The sequence below is a fragment of the Haliotis rubra genome, unplaced genomic scaffold (assembly GCF_003918875.1).
Source record: "Haliotis rubra isolate DU_JTF1 unplaced genomic scaffold, ASM391887v1 Scf488, whole genome shotgun sequence".
In the NCBI taxonomy this organism is placed as follows: Eukaryota; Metazoa; Mollusca; class Gastropoda; order Lepetellida; family Haliotidae; genus Haliotis; species Haliotis rubra.
The window spans coordinates 579,134-598,525 of record NW_025767177.1 but is presented as its reverse complement, the minus strand read 5'-3'; the positions used below and the strand labels follow the sequence as shown (position 1 = coordinate 598,525).

The window sequence follows — 19,392 nt, the reverse complement described above, 5'->3', positions numbered from 1 at the left end:
GTTGCTGTAATTTCACCGTACACAGACACACTGAAAATTTTGCTGTGCAAACTGATGTACCACATATTGCGTAAAACATCATCATATCAATGACAGAGTCAGGATTTTCAAAAGTCACAACAATCTATCAAACAGTGTCAAGTGACAACTAAATTGGTTTCAACATTGGTGTCATATCAGTCCTACTGTCAACACTGGTGTTGTGTCAGTGCTGCTGACAACACTGGTGTCATGTCAGTGCTTAGTGACTGACAACATTGTCAGTGCTACTGTCAATACTGGTGTCATGTCAGTGCTACTGACAACATTGGTGTCGTGTCAGTGCTACTGTCAACACTGGCGTCATGTCGTTGCTACTGTCAACACTGGTGTCCTGTCAGTGCTACTGTCAACACTGGTGTCATGTCGTTGCTACTGTCAACACTGGTGTCCTGTCAGTGCTACTGTCAACACTGGTGTCATGTCAGTGCTACTATCAACACTGGTGTCCTGTCAGTGCTACTGTCAACACTGGTGTCATGTCAGTGCTACTGTCAACACTGGTGTCCTGTCAGTGCTACTGTCAACACTGGTGTCGTGTCAGTGCTACTGTCAACATTGATGTCATGTCAGAGCTAATGTCAACATTGGTGTCATGTCAGTCCTACTGTCAACACTGGTGTCATGTCGGAGCTATTGTCAACATTGGTGTCATGTCAGACCTACTGTGAACACTGGTGTTTTGTCAGTCCTTCTGTCATCATTGGTGTCATGTCAGTCCTACTTTCAATATTGTTGTTGTGTCAGTCCTACTGTCAACAATTGTGTAATTTCAGTGCTACTGTCAACATTTGTGTCATGTCAGTGCTACTGTCAACATTGTTGTTGTGTCAGTCCTACTGCCAACATTTGTGTCATGTCAGTGCTCCTGTCAACATTGTTGTTGTGTCATGTCAGTGCTTCTGTCAACATAGGTGTCATGTCAGTGCTACTGTCAACACTAGTGTCATGTTGGTGTACTTGTTAACACTGATAATAGTGCAAACGTCGTTGACAGCAATACTTATGTAACTTATTGATTTCAAATTTGTCTGAGGTTTGTATCACAATATTAAATATTTTTAATACTAAACCCCTTTTTGTCATTGATATATGGTATTTTGATTTGTTCAAGACAACATCATCACCACAAATAACAAAACCAACAATACAAATGTACTGATGATACAACGGCGGTATACAACACAATAGTCATACAACATCCTAAGGTCCCTAGTCAACTATCATGGGTACAACATGATTCCCTACCCATCATGTGGGACATATACTTGGCTGTTGATTGTTCTATCAATCTTCTCCTTCTTCAAGGATATTACATAACTTTATTGTCCTTCAACAAAAATGGTGATGTATCTACTAGTGTCTAAACCTGTGAACTACTTCTCATGTAATACAACTAAGGCTCACCGTAGCTGCACTGGTGATAGAATAGCCCCACATTCCAACAGATTAGGTGTTTAAGTAATATTCCTACAAACCTAACATTCTCAATCTTGCATTCAAATGAGGACAACAATGCCCTACTCATGCACAATCATTGTGTTACCAGTGTTCACTAACAGAATGCATGAATGAAAAAAATGTCAATTACCTTACAAAAAAGATGTTTCATGAAGGTAGCATAAGTGCTAAGTGCTTGCATCATGATAATGAATTTATTTGTTTCTGAACAATAACTTGACACACCTATTAAAAATTCCCAATGAGAGCCTGTAATGTAGGCTTTAGGAATCTGAGGACACACCTATTAAAACTTTCCTATGAGAGCCTGAAAAGTAAGCTTTAGGAATCTGAGGACACACCTATTAAAACTTTCCAATGAGAGCCTGAAAAGTAAGCTTTAGGAATCTGAGGACACACCTATTAAAACTTTCCAATGAGAGCCTGAAAAGTAAGCTTTAGGAATCTGAGGACACACCTATTAAAACTTTCCAATGAGAGCCTGTGATGTAGGCTTTAGGAATCTGAGGACACACCTATTAAAACTTTCCAATGAGAGCCTGAAAAGTAAGCTTTAGGAATCTGCGGACACACCTATTAAAACTTTCCAATGAGAGCCTGTGATGTAGGCTTTAGGAATCTGAGGACACACCTATTAAAACTTTCCAATGAGAGCCTGATGCTTTAGGAATCTGCGGACACACCTATTAAAACTTTCCAATGAGAATCTAAAAGGTAGGCTTTAGGAATCTAAGGACACACCTATTAAAACTTTCCAATGAGAGCCTGAAAAGTAAGCTTTAGGAATCTGCGGACACACCTATTAAAACTTTCCAATGAGAATCTAAAAGGTAGGCTTTAGGAATCTAAGGACACACCTATTAAAACTTTCCAATGAGAGCCTGTGATGTAGGCTTTAGGAATCTAAGGACACACCTATTAAAACTTTCCAATGAGAATCTAAAAGGTAGGCTTTAGGAATCTGCGGACGAGTCTACATACACAAGCGATGCCATGCTTCACTGTACCATGACAACATGACAACATGACAACACTACCTATGTCGAGACAATGCTGACACAGCACAATATCCCACCACTATTGACAGCATCAGCTGCCTTGGCCTGCTGGGGGCTTCTGTGTTGTGGCACAACATAGAAACCACATAGGCACAACATGAAAGAAAAAAACATTCGCAGGTTGCGCAAATAACACACTGAAAGGTTAGAGAATATTTCTTTCTGGAAAATGTGGAGTTGTGTAATCTGGATCAAGTTTGCAGCTGCAATGTGTCTGGTATATCCCAGCTAAGGTAGATCGGCTTGTTATGTTTTTTACCTGAAAGCGAAGGCAACCAAGGCACAGATGACGACAGTGGCGTCGAGGATATTCCACAAATCTCTACAGTATGAGCCAGGGTGGAGAAGCACTCCCAAATCTATCACCTGCAACATACACAAAACAAAAAGTCAGAACTGAAGTACCTTGGGAGTGAGTGAGTTGGGTTTAATGCCTATTTGCAGTGAGAGACCCATGAATATCCCGGGTTAGAATTGGTATTCAGTAACCCATGCTTGTCGTAAGAGGCAACTAACGGGTTCGGTGGTTAGGCTCGCTGACTATCATCGGTTTCTGATGTACCTAAGGGGGACAACTCTGTAAAGGAAAGGAAGCCATGCTTGGTCCTACTGCCCTGAGGGATTAACACCTTCCAACATAATTTCATTCCCTATAGTACAGTTACTCCTGTCACAAAGCACTATGGTGATTGTAAGTCACTAGAGTAACATCAGTGCAATGTTAAAGAAATGGGAATTAAGGTTAACCTTAGTAATTATTGCTTCGTGAAAGGAGCCCCAGATCCTTGAAATCCATATTTGAAAAGGATGAATGAGTAGTCAGTGTTTTTTTTATGTAGCTTCACATAGGACAGTGAATTTCAATGAGTGGTGGTCCTGTGCGTTGAGCTCAGCACACAAATCAGTTGAAGTTAAGCAACGTTGGGTGGTCCAAGAGAGTCCTTGGATGGGTGACCGCAGCTTGACTCCTGAGAGTTTCTGGGACTTCAGTCCCGCCCAACAACGAAGCACATGTGATACATGTGGTCTCACCTTAGGCAAATGAGTTTGTTCAAATTTGCCTCTGTTCACCCAGAAAATGGGTACCTGGTGGGATAAGTCAATCTTCTACCTATCTGGGGTAATGATAATCAGATTGTAGAGCTTTGAGCGTGCCCCTCCGTGGTGCGGAATTCGGGCGCATTACAAATGCCCTTATTATTATTAAAACAAAAGTAACAGCCACTTACACTGGATCTCAAGCATGTACTTTCCGCTGTACAGGACTTACCTTCAGTATCATTTCTATGGTAAAGACTCCAGTGAAGACAAAGTCGAAGTAGTTGAGGATGATGTTGCGGAAGCTGCCCTCATTGACAGGGTCCTCGGCTGCTAGAGCAACACTACTGGCACAGATGACAATCATGATGAACAGGTCAAAGTAGCGCAGGTTCACCACGAAGTGACAGAATCGACGTATACTGCAACACAAAAAAACATTGTCAGACATCCTTCTACGCTTTCCGAGTTCTCATATCAAGAATAACAACTCACAATAATTAGCTCTAGGAATTTACAGAGATGCCAACCCTGAATCAAATGAAAGCGGAGTCATGCCTTGCATAAAAGCAATTCCCGAGCCCTGACGGTGCGAGAGTTGGGGGTTGAGCGTGAGAGGGGCCCCTTTTGATGGTGGGGGTCTGGGGGGCCTCCCTTATGAAAAATCTTTAGATGTTGCCTGGAAATATGAAATTTCTGGGCATACTTAACCAGATAATACTTAACTTAAATGAACATATCTAAATGGCTATTTACTAAAATTCTTCCAAATATTCTAAATTTATAAACATATTTGTGTTTTCTAAAAAAATCATATTTGAGTTTTTATAGACAAATCGGAGAGTGGATTTTGTATTTGAAAATCGGAGTAACTCCTCCAAAATCGGAGTGGTTGGCATCTCTGAATTTATATGGCAGTATATCTTCTGTACAAAAATGTTGAAATTACAAAGTAACTTTATAAAAAAGTTACCAGTAACAAAAGCAAATTTTATAAATAATGATGGTGGTTCTATATTTTTCTATGAACTGAAGCTGAAAGGTGGGCATGAATTATCACTGAGTTGCTGTACTCATGTTGATTCTCTGGACGCTTAATTTAGTTGATCTCTGTGCTGAGGTAAGAAGCAAATGCAAATCTAAAACGTACGGATTTGTTGGTCCGAAGATGAACATTGAGCTGTATGGCAACATGGGTTTGGGGCTTCCGAAGGCGTTCTCTTCCTGATGCTGTGTGTGGGGACGAATGTCAATGGTGCTGTCACTGGTAGTACTTGCTGTAATACATACTGCACATGTTACATCACATCAACACACATGTCAGGTCACTACTGATGACAACAGCTGAGGTGTCACGTCACTCCTGATGACAACAGTTGAGGTGTCACATGACTACTGATATCAACAGCTGAGGTGTCATGTCACTACTGATATCAACTGAGGTGTCATGTCACTACTGATGACAACAGGTGAGGTGTCACGTCACTACTGATGACAACTGGTGAGGTGTCATGTCACTACTGACATCAGGTGAGGTGTCACATCACTACTGATATCACTACTGAAACTACAACAGGTGAGGTGTCATGTCACTACTGATGACAACAGGTGAGGTGTCATGTCACTACTGATGACAACAGGTGAGGTGTCATGTCACTACTGATGACAACAGGTGAGGTGTCATGTCACTACTGATATAAACAGCTGAGGTGTCACATCACTACTGATATCAACAGCTGAGGTGTCATGTCACTACTGATATCAACAGCTGAAGTGTCACATCGCTACTGATATAAACAGCTGAGGTGTCATGTCACTACTGCTTTCAACTGAGGTGTCATGTCACTACTGCTACCAACTGAGGTGTCATGTCACTACTGATGACAACAGCTGAGGTGTCATGTCACTACTGCTATCTACTGAGGTGCCATGTCACTACTGCTATCAATTGAGGTGTCATGTCACTCCTGATGTCAACAGCTGAGATGTCATGTCACTCCTGATGTCAACAGCTGAGATGTCATGTCCCTCCTATTGTCAACAGCTAAGGTGGCATGTCACAGCACTCAGTCATGTAATTTTCCTAGTACAGTACATATAGCTGTGCAATACATTTTCAATGCTGGTACCTTATTTTCATTACCTTAGTGGAGTAACACACTTTCAATACCTCATTATTGAAATCCAACAGTTACATTGATTTTTGTCAAGCGTGGGTTCCTAGCTAAATTAACGCTCCCCGACTCTGACCATTAAAGCCCTGTGAGTCAAGTCTGTCCCTGAAGCCTACAGCAGCTAGGCTGTTTGCCACTGGACAGCCTTCATGCTCACATGTCAATCTCCTCCACCACCACCAGAACATGCAGGTAAACACTATCACACACTCCCTGGACACTACTGCTGCTTCCTGCTACAACACTTTCCATAATCCTAAAGTGATCAAAACTGGTAATAATATAAAAGTAAATCATTCCAAAAGAATTCTCAAATGTAAGAAAGGGAATCTAAGAAATTCAAATGCCGAAATCCATATTGGTTAGAGTAGGTATGGATTGTCAAATGAGAATGACTGCACACTTTATCCACCTGCACTGTCACGTGCCACATGAGGTGAAACTGGGTCAACCATCGCGCTAAAGATTATTGCACTTACAAAGCGATGTGCATTTTTTTTTCAGCATGTGCGTGTGTGTACTTATCAGGACTAATGCCGATTTAGGGTGCCATCCCACCAAGTTACTATACAGTTTTCTTAACATGAATACATGAATGCCATACTCAAACACATTTAGCAGACTTGGAGCTGACCAATCCTTGTTATATATTCCCAATGCCATGTGCTAGGCAAGGTTACAACAATTACCATATTTAAACATTTGTCGAAGCACTGAACCACCGGCCTTCTGCTCGATATAGTAGAGCACGGAGGCCATCCCCATGTTACACATACCTGTATTGCCCCTATATACTACATACAACCAGGTACCTAAAGATTAGTACCCTTAACCTCAATAAAAGTATATAAAGAGGGACTTCAAGAGGGAATAACTACATGCTTCATATCCAACACTCTGAGTGCAGTATTACCAGTATGCACAGAAAATTGCATCTTAGATTTGATAACTGTTAGTATATTGGAATGTAAAAGAGAATAATCAGTCTGGTTAGTATGATAGATTCAAAACAAGTTAACAGGAGAGTTTTTTCTTGCGTTTTGTGTCTAATACTCTAGATTTAATTCACCAAGTTGGTCTGCATCACGCTAAATACGCTGCAGCAGGTTTAATGCTACAGCTGGTGAAAACTGATGTATCTAGTCTGACTTGAGATGTGGTTGGAATGGGAATAAAACTGAAAAAATGAGAATGGCGGTGGGATGAAGCAAGGAAATGTTTTACCTCCTTTATTATCTATATTGTTCTCAGTATTTTGAACCTTATCTTCAGGTTCCATTTCTGTAATACAATTAAGCTCAAAATGTTAAACTGAATAAGAATGGAACAAACAATTTTGACAAGATGCAAAGTATTGAATTTGCAGGCAGTCTACAGTTCTTTAAATACATAAATGTTCATGACCATGCTATTTTTAGAACATAGTTTACTAAAATATATTTATAGATTTAAAGATCAAGTAACATGCTGTAGATACTGGTAAATAAAATATAGCAAATATCATTACAAAATCCACTTTTAGCAAATTCACAATTGAATTTGAATTGAATTAGATCAGTAAAGTTAATGTTAACATTGTATTGAATGTTTTAGTAGAAACAGTCATTGTTTTACTTGCAAAAATTATCAATATGCCTGGGTTTGATTTCTGATATTGACTCAAGAACCCAGGTGTTGGGAACTGTTTTATCATATTACATAAGGTTTACACACAAAAAGAGATAAAGAAGGATTTACCAGGGCTCGATTTGACACAAAATATTGTGTCCTATATGCATACAAATTGAGAATAATATGTTTATAACATCACAAGGCAAGGGGGATGCACACAAATATATATTTGAATCATCATTAGTGTAGATTGCATGTTACACAGTGAGTAAGTGAAAAATGTTTATGCCGCATCAGCAATTTTACAGCTATTTGCAGCGTGCATGGTACATAAATCTGACAGTTCTATTCTGGAAAGAAATACCATATTCTATTCTATTCATACTCTATATATTTAGCACCCCTGGTACTTAGCTAATTAAATCCAAAAAAGGGCACTTATTAGGAAACCGCAGCGTGTGAATTAGGAAGACTGGTTCCAAACCACACAAAACAGTCAATGAACATATATCATCTGACTGAGTGAGTGATTTAATATTTAGAATCACATCGGCAATATTTGAGCCATATCGTGACGCACCTGACTGAAGCATTGCTCGAAAAATATACAGCTCATAGCAAAAAACGTTTAAAAAGACAACAACGTTGACCGGAAGGGTCGGGGTGGCCCTCTGCATGTTACAAATTCCTAACAGAGAGTTATTGTTAAGAAGGAAGTGCTGAATACATGGAATATGGTACGCTCTGTGTTCAGAGTCTAAGGGCTTCTGAAACCTACATGCTAATGTCTCAGACCCACCCTACTCCAAATAACTACTGAGATAAGTCCAGGCACAATACAAATGTTAATGTCACACTTTTTTCAGAGCGAGAATTAAGATAATATTCAGTCATTACCTTCTTAAACCATTCACTGGATTCAACTAAGGATAAATGATTTCTGTTGAAACTGCAGTTTGTTCAGTTCTATTCATGCCTGATATTCTGCTAAATACATTCTTAAAGTAGTTATCTAATGGATTTAATGGCTGAATAAAAATGTCACTCCATGCTAATTTCAATGCAAAACAGGCATGATTTCAATGTTATCTTTTTTATGAGTTGCCTCCCTATTGACTTCAAAAATCAATGTCAATTATAAACTGGTTGCAAAGACTAACATGAGATATATATTCCACATTTCATGTTTTGTTTAACTTGCAATTACATTTCTGAGTCCCAAAGGGAGACAACTCTCAGTTCCATCACCAAAAAAAGAAATCAATGAAAAGGCAGGCGTTACCTCCTTTGTATGGACTTTTATTTTTAGCTGAAATAGCGGACCAAGATTGAATTATTGTAGACCATTAAACATACATCAGACATGTACTGCTGGCTATTGTTTGTACATGAAATGAACAGAAAACTAACAGTTGTAATACATGCAAGAAAACCTCTGAAAATACCCAGAAACCTTGTTACTCCGGATCATATTGGTCAAGAAAATTAACATTTTGGACAATCACAGTAAGGGATGTCGAGATATGACACACCGATGATTGTTATTCATGAAAAGAAAATATCGATGACCTTCTGACAAAAAGTATGTGTCAGGTGTAACATGGTTTAACTGTACTGGTTAGAAAGGCCAATATACATATTTATATATTCTACATAGCAAAATGTTGACAGATCAGCCAGTAGTGCCTAAAACAGAGGCAAGCACTATCACTGGAAAGCAAAAGCTTCTCTGCTAGTAAGTTTAGCCAGTTATCCTGATGAAGTATTCCATTCATGCTATGATATTATCATTCATCAAAGATATTGGACATTTTACATTAGATGATAGATCGTGAAAATAATATAATCAATTTATTTGAAAGGATGATAATGATTACTAGTACATATTTGTTCTGCTCATGCATATGTTGTCCGATAAATTTCAGACTTGGATGTTATTACTAATACATAGAGCACAGCACATAAGCAAATTCTAATTTTTAAAGTAGGACAGATGCATTTGAACAATCGCTGATCTACATAATTCATTTCAGGCTAAACTGGTCTCAAGATCACAAGAACTTCTATCCAATACCGCTGAATCAAAATTAAGTTACCATGGAAACTCCATTAAATTTAATCCAAAGTAAACTTAACTACATTATTTCAACATATAAATTGGAAAGTTATTTATTCAAAGAAATATTGCAAAGATTGGACCATTCTGGCTGAGAGTCATCCCTCACAAAAAGTAAAACCATTAGTGTGAATATATATGTTTATAAATACAATTACATCTGTATACAACTGTAGAGTTTTGATGGCAGCTACTATTATTATGTACATGGCAGGCACTACCACCAAGCTAGTCGTACACAACATGGAAATGGTGGAGAAATAGACAAGAAACTGGCACATGTGCAACTCACCATTGTCATCATCGTCGTCCAGATTGTTGGCCAGGTTTACATGGATTTGTTTGTCTCGATTGTCCTTGAGGTTGTTCTGACGGAGATTGATGTCAATACGATTCCCACTACTGAAATTAATGCTGGTGTTGCAATAGGAGGTCAAAGGTCATATGAGGGAGAGAAACAGTGGCGATTGCAGAGACAGACTAGCTACAAGAAACTATAGAAACATGTAACGATAATGTCAAACAACAGCAGCAAATTATTATTATTATTATTATAGGATATTTATATAGCGCACATATCCACGCACTAGTGCATGCTCAAGGCGCTGGTACTTTTTCCCCTCGATAATTGGATGTCAATCTCAACGGCACATCGCATTATCAATCTCAACTCTCTGGGGAGTATACAACTCTTGCAGCCACTAGGCGCACCGAGTTATTGTGACTTTCTCATCCTAACGAGGTACCCATTCACAGCTGGGTGGACTGGGACACATTGTCACAGTACTTTGTCCATGTTCACTGCACGTTGCTGTACCTGCAACTAGGTGTTTGCACGTATTCATGTGGCCACCATCTGGTCAAATACCAACGGATTCGTGGGTTCTTTTAAGTGCACAGGGTTGTGTACTGTACACTAGGGGTTGTGACAACACTGAAAGAGTCTGCACACAAAGTTGACTCCAAGGTTTTTACACCCGGTCACGGGTGGGCTCGATCCCGACACCTCAACCTCACTGGATCACTAGCCTGGCGCCTTAGCCAGCTCGCCCACCGCGCCCCATAAATACTTTGTTAAGAAATAAGGCTTATATTTTAACAATTCTATATGGAGACATATCTAGTGTAAGCTTGTTTCAATTTATATGATGCATTAGATAATAGATAAAATTGTGCATTGAATATTCAACCTAATTCATATCATGGATATATGTGTCGCTAAGATAGAAAAAGGGGCTGTGGGGTAGCCAGGTAGTTAAAGCGTTCGCTCATCATGCCAAATACCCGGGTTCGATCCCCTACATGGGTACAATGTGTGAAGCCCATTTCTGGTTTCCCCTGCTGTGATATTGATGGAATATTGCTTAAAGCAACATAAAACTAAACTCACTCACTCCGAAGACGGAAAACAAGTGGGTTTTGGAAACAGCTTTCAGTTGAAAAAAATGGTGTGATTTTGTTTGTCAGAAACTAACGGGAACAACACAAGGGTTTGTATTGAATAAGTTTTTCTACTAGCCAAAATATACTGCTTGCTAATGTGAAGGCTGGATTACCATTTTCAGTTTTGTGTCAGAAAAAGGTGTGGTTAGGCCAGACCAATTTCATTTCTTGTTTTACGGATTTTTGTCCTCAGAAAACCTAAAGGCAGGAGGGAAAAAAATACAAAATAAAAATCACCAGTCAAAGTAATATTCCTTTTAAATACTAAAAGTATTTCATTTTTGGCAATTTATGAAGTGTATATGGGGCAAAAAACAATCAAATTTTTTTTTTTGTTGTAATTTACATTTTTGGCCAATAAAAACATGGGGATTTTATTTTTTGATTGGCGAAAATGAATTTTAATTTTTTTTCTTATTCTTAAAAAAATACGGCCGGCGGATCCGTAAAACAAGAAATAAAATTCCTCTGGCCTTATGAGTAGATGCAGGTTGTTGTTTTTTTATATCACTTTATGATGGGTACTTAATTGTTGTGTTTGTGGTACATGTAAATGCACAAAGTATGGACACGGGTGGTAGATAATCGGTAGGGTGATACAAGGCCAGAAGAACACATTGTTATTGTAATTTATATGAAGAAGTTATGGCAAGATGACCAAAAAAAGGTGAAGAATTACCGTAGTTACAGTGCGAAAAGGTAGTAAATTTGTCAATTTCATACAGGGTGTGTAGGTAATATTTTAATCCAACAAACTGTGGAATTAGAACATCTCTTTGCATATATATAGTATTTTGTTCCGATGAAAATCAGGTTTAATACATCATTTCGTTTTTCTTTATATCCAAAGATGACATGTTTTGCATCCAGAATTAATCTTGTGCCTGTGCAGGGTTTTATTTTAACTGGATCTGTCCAAGGATAGGCAGGAATGTGTCCAATTTTGATGATCCACTCTTTGACTAGACAAAACTCTTGATCTTCAATATTTATCAGTCACATATTTTGAATGTATTGCCTTTCAGAAATGACAGCCACAGTAAAGAATTCTGTCTAGAATTTGGATTGTTTGAATAACTGGCAAATATTGGTCTTGTGCTTCTGTGCAAGGCAAGGAAGATGACATAATTGAAACAAAGAGTGTGCTGGAATTAGGTTGAATATAGTCACAATGATCGACAAAGGCAACATGTTTTATCATGATCAAAATGTTTCGGGAATAATTGATATTGGTAAGCAGAAGTATCTATTGAAATAATGTATATACCTATCCAATGTTATGAAGTGATAAGGTAAGAACTATCATCCGTTCATTTCTTAAATACAGAAATTTGATTAATTGTTGACTAAAGGAACCAAATAACTGCTTCTACTTTTGATTCTTGATATAATACTTACTAGTTGTAGCTTTTAGTAATACTAAATCATAATATCTTCATGCAATACTTAATAGTAATGATAAAGCTGGTATATTTTAATGGACTTTTTTTGACAAAACAAAGCTCTTATATTACGTCAAAGTACATTAATTGTGGTGTAATTGAGTAAATGAGGTAAAATACTGACTAGTTGAAGTTGCCTGTCTTCCCATCCTCATTGTTCTGTGGTGAGGGGGGACAGATGTTGACCTGTGGGGGAGCTTGACCGGCCAACAGCTCTGCAGCCTCTGCCTTCTCCCGCTCTTCTCTCCGCTGATCAACAAGATATTACAGTAAGAAAGGGGTTTAATTATGGGATGTCAGCTTAAAGTGAGGAAACTGTCTGACAACTATGGTGAAACTCACAAACAATGGTTTGGTGCTGACAAACCTAGAAACATAATGAATGTGGATCTAACAATGGATTCAAACCTACCGGGCATGAGTAAGGGGAGATAAATCTGCACAGTGCATTGTGGCAACTGCGGTGATTGTAATTGAGGAATATTTCCTGCATTACTGAGGACTTAGTTACCATCTTCAGGCATGCATAGGCGGATCGAGCGGGGGAGGTGCAGGGGTGCGCACCCCCTCCTTTTGTCCTGAAAGTTTATTTAATGACCATTGAAACTCTCGTGAAAACGGGTGAGAATGAACTGTGCAAAAATACCCCCCTCTTCAAAACAGTGCACCCCCCTTTCTCAAAAACTGTATCCTGATGTACGATCACCGTAGTGTGAAGACTTCTTTGTACAACAGCCCCAGACAAGGAACCCTAGGTCAGCCTGTACGTACCATGTTCTCTTCTTCTGCCTGCTCTTCCTCTGCAGCGGTCAGCTCCTGGGCATTGGCCAAGTTGTCCACAGCGATGGCCAAGAACACGTTCAGCAGTGTATCTGGAGAGCTCTGTCAAGGTCTACAACACTACAGACTCCGTGAAGCACTCACCCAACTGCGGACACGGTCTTGTTTACATTGTTTTTCCAATAGCTTCAGTTCCAATTATTCATCATAATTTTCTTTAAGCATCAATGTTGTCATGGTCCTGTGAATTACAATGGTCTACCACAATGTGGGCATCTGGGGACCAAGTGAGTGAGTGAGTGACTGAGTTTAGTTTTACGCAGCACTCAGCATTATTCCAGTTATATAGCGGCGGTCTGTAAATAATCGAGTCTGGACCAGACAATCCAGTGATCAACAGCATGAGCATCGATGTGCGCAATTGGGAACCGATGACATGTGTCAACCAAGTCAGCGAGCCTGACCACCCGATCCCATGAGTCGCCTCTTACGACAAGCATGGGTTACTGAAGATCAATTCTAATCCGGATCTTCATGGGTTCCTGGGGACCAAGACAGCCAGCTTGTGTTCAATGTTTGAAATAAGTGGTCCCAAGTTGTGAAGTCTTCAGATCAACTCTAAAAATGTCACCCTGTAACAGAGTTTACGAAAAAAACTAGAGCTCTGACTAATCTGGGACAGTGGGGTAGCCTAGTGGTTAAAGCATTGGTTGTCATGCCAAAGACGCGGGTTCGATTCCCCACATGGGTACAATGTGTGAAGCCTATTTCTGGTGTCCCCCTGCCGTGATATTGCTGGAATATTGCTAAAAGCGGTGTAAAACCAAACCCACTCACTCACTCTCTATTGCTGGAATATTGCTAAAAGCGGCGTAAAACCACACACACTCACTCTGACTAATAACTCAGTGTTAAACATGGCAAAGAATGTGATATGTGTGTGTAAGTATTGCCACAGGACACAGCGTGCCCTACATGTGAGTGTTTACTGTGTGAAGGATACAGTTACCAAATAGCACCAGTATAATGAAATACAACGAGAATATCATGCCCGATTCCGTCCCACCATGAGCTCGGATGCCGTTGTACATCACCTCATTCCAGTCCTCCCCTGTCAGAATCTGAAATACACAATGCATAAGTTTCAAATTTCCAAATATAGCCATGACATTCTTTAATATTAGAGGTGAGGTGAAGTGAAATTGGGTTTAACGTTGTGCTTGAGAATATTTCGCTCATATGACGACGTGCATGCGTGTGTATGTGGATGTGCAGCTGCTTGTACCAGCCCAGATTTAAGCTGGTTTTATAGTGCTAGCCCACTGAGCTACCATGCCGCAGTGAAGCATGAATACCCCACTCAGACACATTATACTGACTCCGAGCCGACTAGTCCTTGTTGTACCCATTAATGCCGAGTGCCAGGCAGGGACCAACAAGTACCATATTTTAACGTCTTTTGGTATGACGCAGTCCTTTAATATTAGAAGTTTCTTATATTATCTAAAGTCAATTGCACTGGTTGTAGCAAATATGAATTAATTCATTAACTGACAGTCTATCTAGCAGCAAGTACCCAAACACAATAAGTTTCTAAGACAGCTACGTTTCTTTCTACAACATGTCATCCTACAAATAGGCACGGTGCTATACAGCAAAGTTCTAAGTTATCATAAAGTTACAGATAGCGAACAAGAATAATGATTAAATTCAAAACAGCTGTTTCCTAGAATCAATCATGCTGGAGAAACTGTTGGATTATCTCCCCTTGACCACAGAGGTGAGTTGTAAGACATTGTTGTACTATCGTTTGCAGTCTCGCAGGACATTGGCCCACTTCAAAATACTTTGTCATGTTTATTTCGTTACAGGGAATGTATCTCGCGTAAATTTTCCGTCACATCTTAAATAAAAAGTCTGCAATTTCTGTCATGATTAAAAGAGTTTCTATAAGAATCTATTTGGCAGTACAAGAGTGTGATGCAGTCTCACCTGGAACACTGTAAGAAGTGCGATGGGGAAAGTATCAAAATGTGACGACGGCCTCCCCGATGGAAAGTTCATTCTGAAATAATATAAATAGGATTTGTAAACTTCAATTACTAATAAAAATAAAAAAAACTATTGCAGAGGTACATATGACACATTATTAATTAATTACAGAATTAAATTAAATTAGGGAATAAAATGGCATCACAAATTCAAGACAACTTCATTTACTGGGTGTTACATGAGCTATAGCAAAGCCTTTAGTTTAGTTTTACGCCCACTCAGCTATATTCCAGCTCTATGGTGGCGGTCTGTAAATAATTGGGTCTGGACCAGACAATCCAGTGATCAACAGCATGAGCAACGATCTATGCAATTGGGATATGATGACATGTGTCAACCAAGGCAGCGAGTCTGACCACCCGATCCCATGAGTCGCCTCTTACGACAAGCATGGGTTACTGAAGATCAATTCTAACCTGGATGTTCACGGGTTACAGGGTCAGGAGCTATAGAATACAGACTTCTAGTGGACAAAGGATTCAGTATACATCAGAAGATCTATCCATGGTGTGCTAGATGTTCATGGATAGCAGATCTATCCATGGTGTGCTAGATGTTCATTGATAGCAGATCTATCCATGGTGTGCTAGATGTTCATTGATAGCAGATCTATCCATGGTGTGCTAGATGTTCATTGATAGCAGATCTATCCATGGTGTGCATGAATGACTTACTGTGCTAGATGTTCAAAAAGTTGATACTTATGAGGAAGCCGTGGCATGAATGACTTACTCTCCTCCAAACAACTGCATCCCAAGCAAGGCGAAGATGAGGATGAACAAGAACAGCAGGAAGAGGAGTGACACGATGGATCTCATACTGCTGAGGAGGGAGATGACCAGGTTCCGCAGAGATGCCCAGTACCTGTACAACAAGTCATGGCAAACAGTGATGTGGAGTAGGACTTGAGTTAACTCTCTTTCAACTCATTGTAGCAGTTTTGTGATGGCAATCAAATATTCTTTCACACTAGCTCCATAGAGAAACACAAATGTTCATATACCTGCGAATCACCTCTCTTAAAATATTTACAAATTGCAGGTGCCAGATATTTATTTGCTTGTACAGAGGTGTACATACAGATGGACATGAAAACTTAAAACTTATACTCGGTAAGTACATTAACTGTGTATTGTCCACCTCAGTGCTGCTTATACTTGAGAGCAGTGTTCGAAACCATACAAATTATCCCACTAGACCACAGGACCAGTGAGTGGACAATAATTAGCGGTCCGATCTGTACTTAACTGATCCAAAATAATATTCGTAAATCTACTCAACTATTAAAACTATTACTAATCAGACTAATGACAGACTGTTAATGTTTGATTGTTTTATTCCAATGCCAACATATATAATTGAAATTTACATTTTAAAGACAGAATGACTGAAAATCCTACTGTCAAAATCTCGACAGATCACGTGATATGGTTGCATTCGGAGTGTACGTTTTATTTTGCTATCCTCGGGCCAATATCATATCGGTATCATCGGCGGAAATACACGATTGAGTTGGAGTGGCTTGACGAGTGAATGCGAATGTAAAACTGGTTCCTGTTCCAATGCACTTCCTCTTGCGAATATTACTTTACTTGAATCCATGCTAAAATATACGATCTCACGTTTTTAATTTAAAGACAATTTTCATTATTAAGATGGTCAAAAAATCACTGGCCACCACTGCAAACTTATCATTTAGTGGTCCTGATGAATTTTTACTAGTCAGGGACCACAGGACCAGCGTAACTTTCACATACTGCAAGAGTTCTTGAACTTCTAGGTATCTGGTTTTTTTACCATTACCTACCTTGTGACTTTGAAGATCCTCAGCAGCCTAAGAGCTCTGAGCACACTGATACCGAAGGATCCAGACTTGAACCAGGACCATACCACTTCTATGATGCTACCTACGATGACCTGGAGACACAAATATCAACATGCTTGTACAACTGCCACTCAAACTGGTCAGAATTGAGTGAGTGAGAGTGAGTTTATAAAGAGGGAGGGAGGGAGGGAGTGAGTTTAGTTTTATGCCGCACTCAGCAATATTCCAGCTACATAGCGGCGGTCTGTAAATAATTGAGCCTGGACCAGACAATCCAGTGATCAACAGCATGAGCTGTTCAATTGCAATCTGCACAATTTGGAACCGATGACATGTGTCAACCAAGCCAGGAAGCCTGACCACCCGATCCCGTTAGTCACCTCTTACGACAAGCATGGGTTACTTAAGGTTCATTCTAACCCAGACCTTCACGGGTGTGAGTTAAGATTTATAATCATATCGGCAATATTTCAGCCATATCGTGACTTAAAGAGTTATAAATTACCAAAACCTGTCGACAATGGACAGTGAAATAACTAGATTAACACAGATAGAAACATAAAACCAGTAATTAAATCTAAAACATTTTAACTATAGAGGACAACACAATATAAAAGCAGGCTTATTGATGCCAACAACTGAAGGTAGGTCACCATACTAGGGACCATGGGGACATATGGTCACATTTTAGGGTTTCATCAGACAGACATCAAACGCTTTGAAGTATTCTTTCAACATTTTTATTTAAGCCATTATGTTGACAGTTACAATTAACTTTTATCAATATGGTTCACATATGAGATTTGAGTTTGTACTGTTCCAAACAGGTGGTTGCACTTACCACACAGTCAAAGATGTTGAAAGACGATCTGAAATAGACACGCACACCTAGTCCGTACATCTTGATGAACATCTCGGAGATGAAGAGAGCCAGGAACATGAACTCCATGTAATCTACAAGAACACAAGGAACATTCAATAATGTTAATTGTTTTCATTGTTCATCTGCCAGGTGTAACTGATATACTTGTGAATTATGCACTTGCAGTATTCACAATGGTCATCTGAATAAGATCTAGGTTTGTAAAAGGTTTACCTCCCTTTAACCACAAGCATTTATCTGAGGACAACATTCTTCATCTGGAAAGCTTAAACATCTCAGAATGTACTAACACCTATACATGATACTTCCTTATACTGAATCCCCAGGTACTGATACCTATATTCCTGTACTGAATCCCAAGGTGCTGATACCTACATCCCTGTATCCCTGTACTGAATCCCCAGGTACTGATACCTATATCCCTGTACTGAATCCCCAGGTACTGATACCTATATCCCTGTACTGAATCCCCAGGTACTGATACATATATCCCTGTACTGAATCCTCAGGTACTGATACATTTATCCCTGTACTGAATCCCCAGGTACTGAATCCCTGTACTGTACTGAGATACTGATACCTATATCCCTGTACTGATACCTCCCTGTACAGAATCCCCAGGTACTGATACCTATATCCCTGTACTGAATCCCCAGGTACTGATACCTATATCCCTGTAATTGAATCCCCAGGTACTGTACTATATCCCTGTATCCCCAGGTACTGATACCTATATCCCTGTACTGAATCCCCAGGTACTGATACCTATATCCCTGTACTTGAAGGTACTGATACCTCCCCCTAGGTACTGATACCTGATACCCATCCCCTGTACTGAATCCCCAGGTACTGTACTGAATACCTATATCCCTGTATGAATCCAGGTACTGAGATACCTCCCCCAGGTACTGATACATATATCCCTGTACTGAATCCCCAGGTACTGATACCTATACATCCCTGTACTGAATCCCCAGGTACTGATACCCCAAGGTATATCCCTGTACTGAATCCCCAGGTACTGATACCTATATCCCTGTACTGAATCCCCAGGTACTGATACCTATATCCCTGTACTGAATCCCCAGGTATGATACCAGGTACCTGATACCTGATACATATCCCTGTACTGAATCCCCAGGTACTGATACCTATATCCCTGTACTGAATCCCCAGGTACTGATACATTTATCCCTGTACTGAATCCCCAGGTACTGATACCTATATCCCTGTACTGAATCCCCAGGTACTGATACCTATATCCCTGTACTGAATCCCCAGGTACTGATACCTATATCCCTGTACTGAATCCCCAGGTACTGATACATATATACCTGTACTGAACTGATACATATTTATCCCTGTACTGAATCCCCCCAGGTACTGATACATATATCCCTGTACTGAACTCCCCCATATATATCCCTGTAGAATCCCCAGGTACTGATACATTTATCCCTGTACTGAATC

General features: G+C 39.7%; 1 protein-coding gene across 1 annotated transcript in view; it reads right to left on the bottom strand.

Moving 5' to 3' along the window:
- The window catches only part of LOC124291256 (voltage-dependent calcium channel type A subunit alpha-1-like), a 299,650-nt gene that overhangs the window by 62,806 nt on the left and 217,452 nt on the right, over positions 1-19,392 (bottom strand). Inside the window, 12 exon segments of the mRNA XM_046728197.1 lie at positions 2,818-2,924; positions 3,829-4,018; positions 4,747-4,873; positions 8,664-8,690; positions 9,790-9,911; positions 12,507-12,631; positions 13,154-13,254; positions 14,166-14,283; positions 15,155-15,227; positions 15,947-16,078; positions 17,022-17,131; positions 17,881-17,993. Of these exon segments, the coding sequence (XP_046584153.1) occupies positions 2,818-2,924; positions 3,829-4,018; positions 4,747-4,873; positions 8,664-8,690; positions 9,790-9,911; positions 12,507-12,631; positions 13,154-13,254; positions 14,166-14,283; positions 15,155-15,227; positions 15,947-16,078; positions 17,022-17,131; positions 17,881-17,993 (1,345 nt within the window).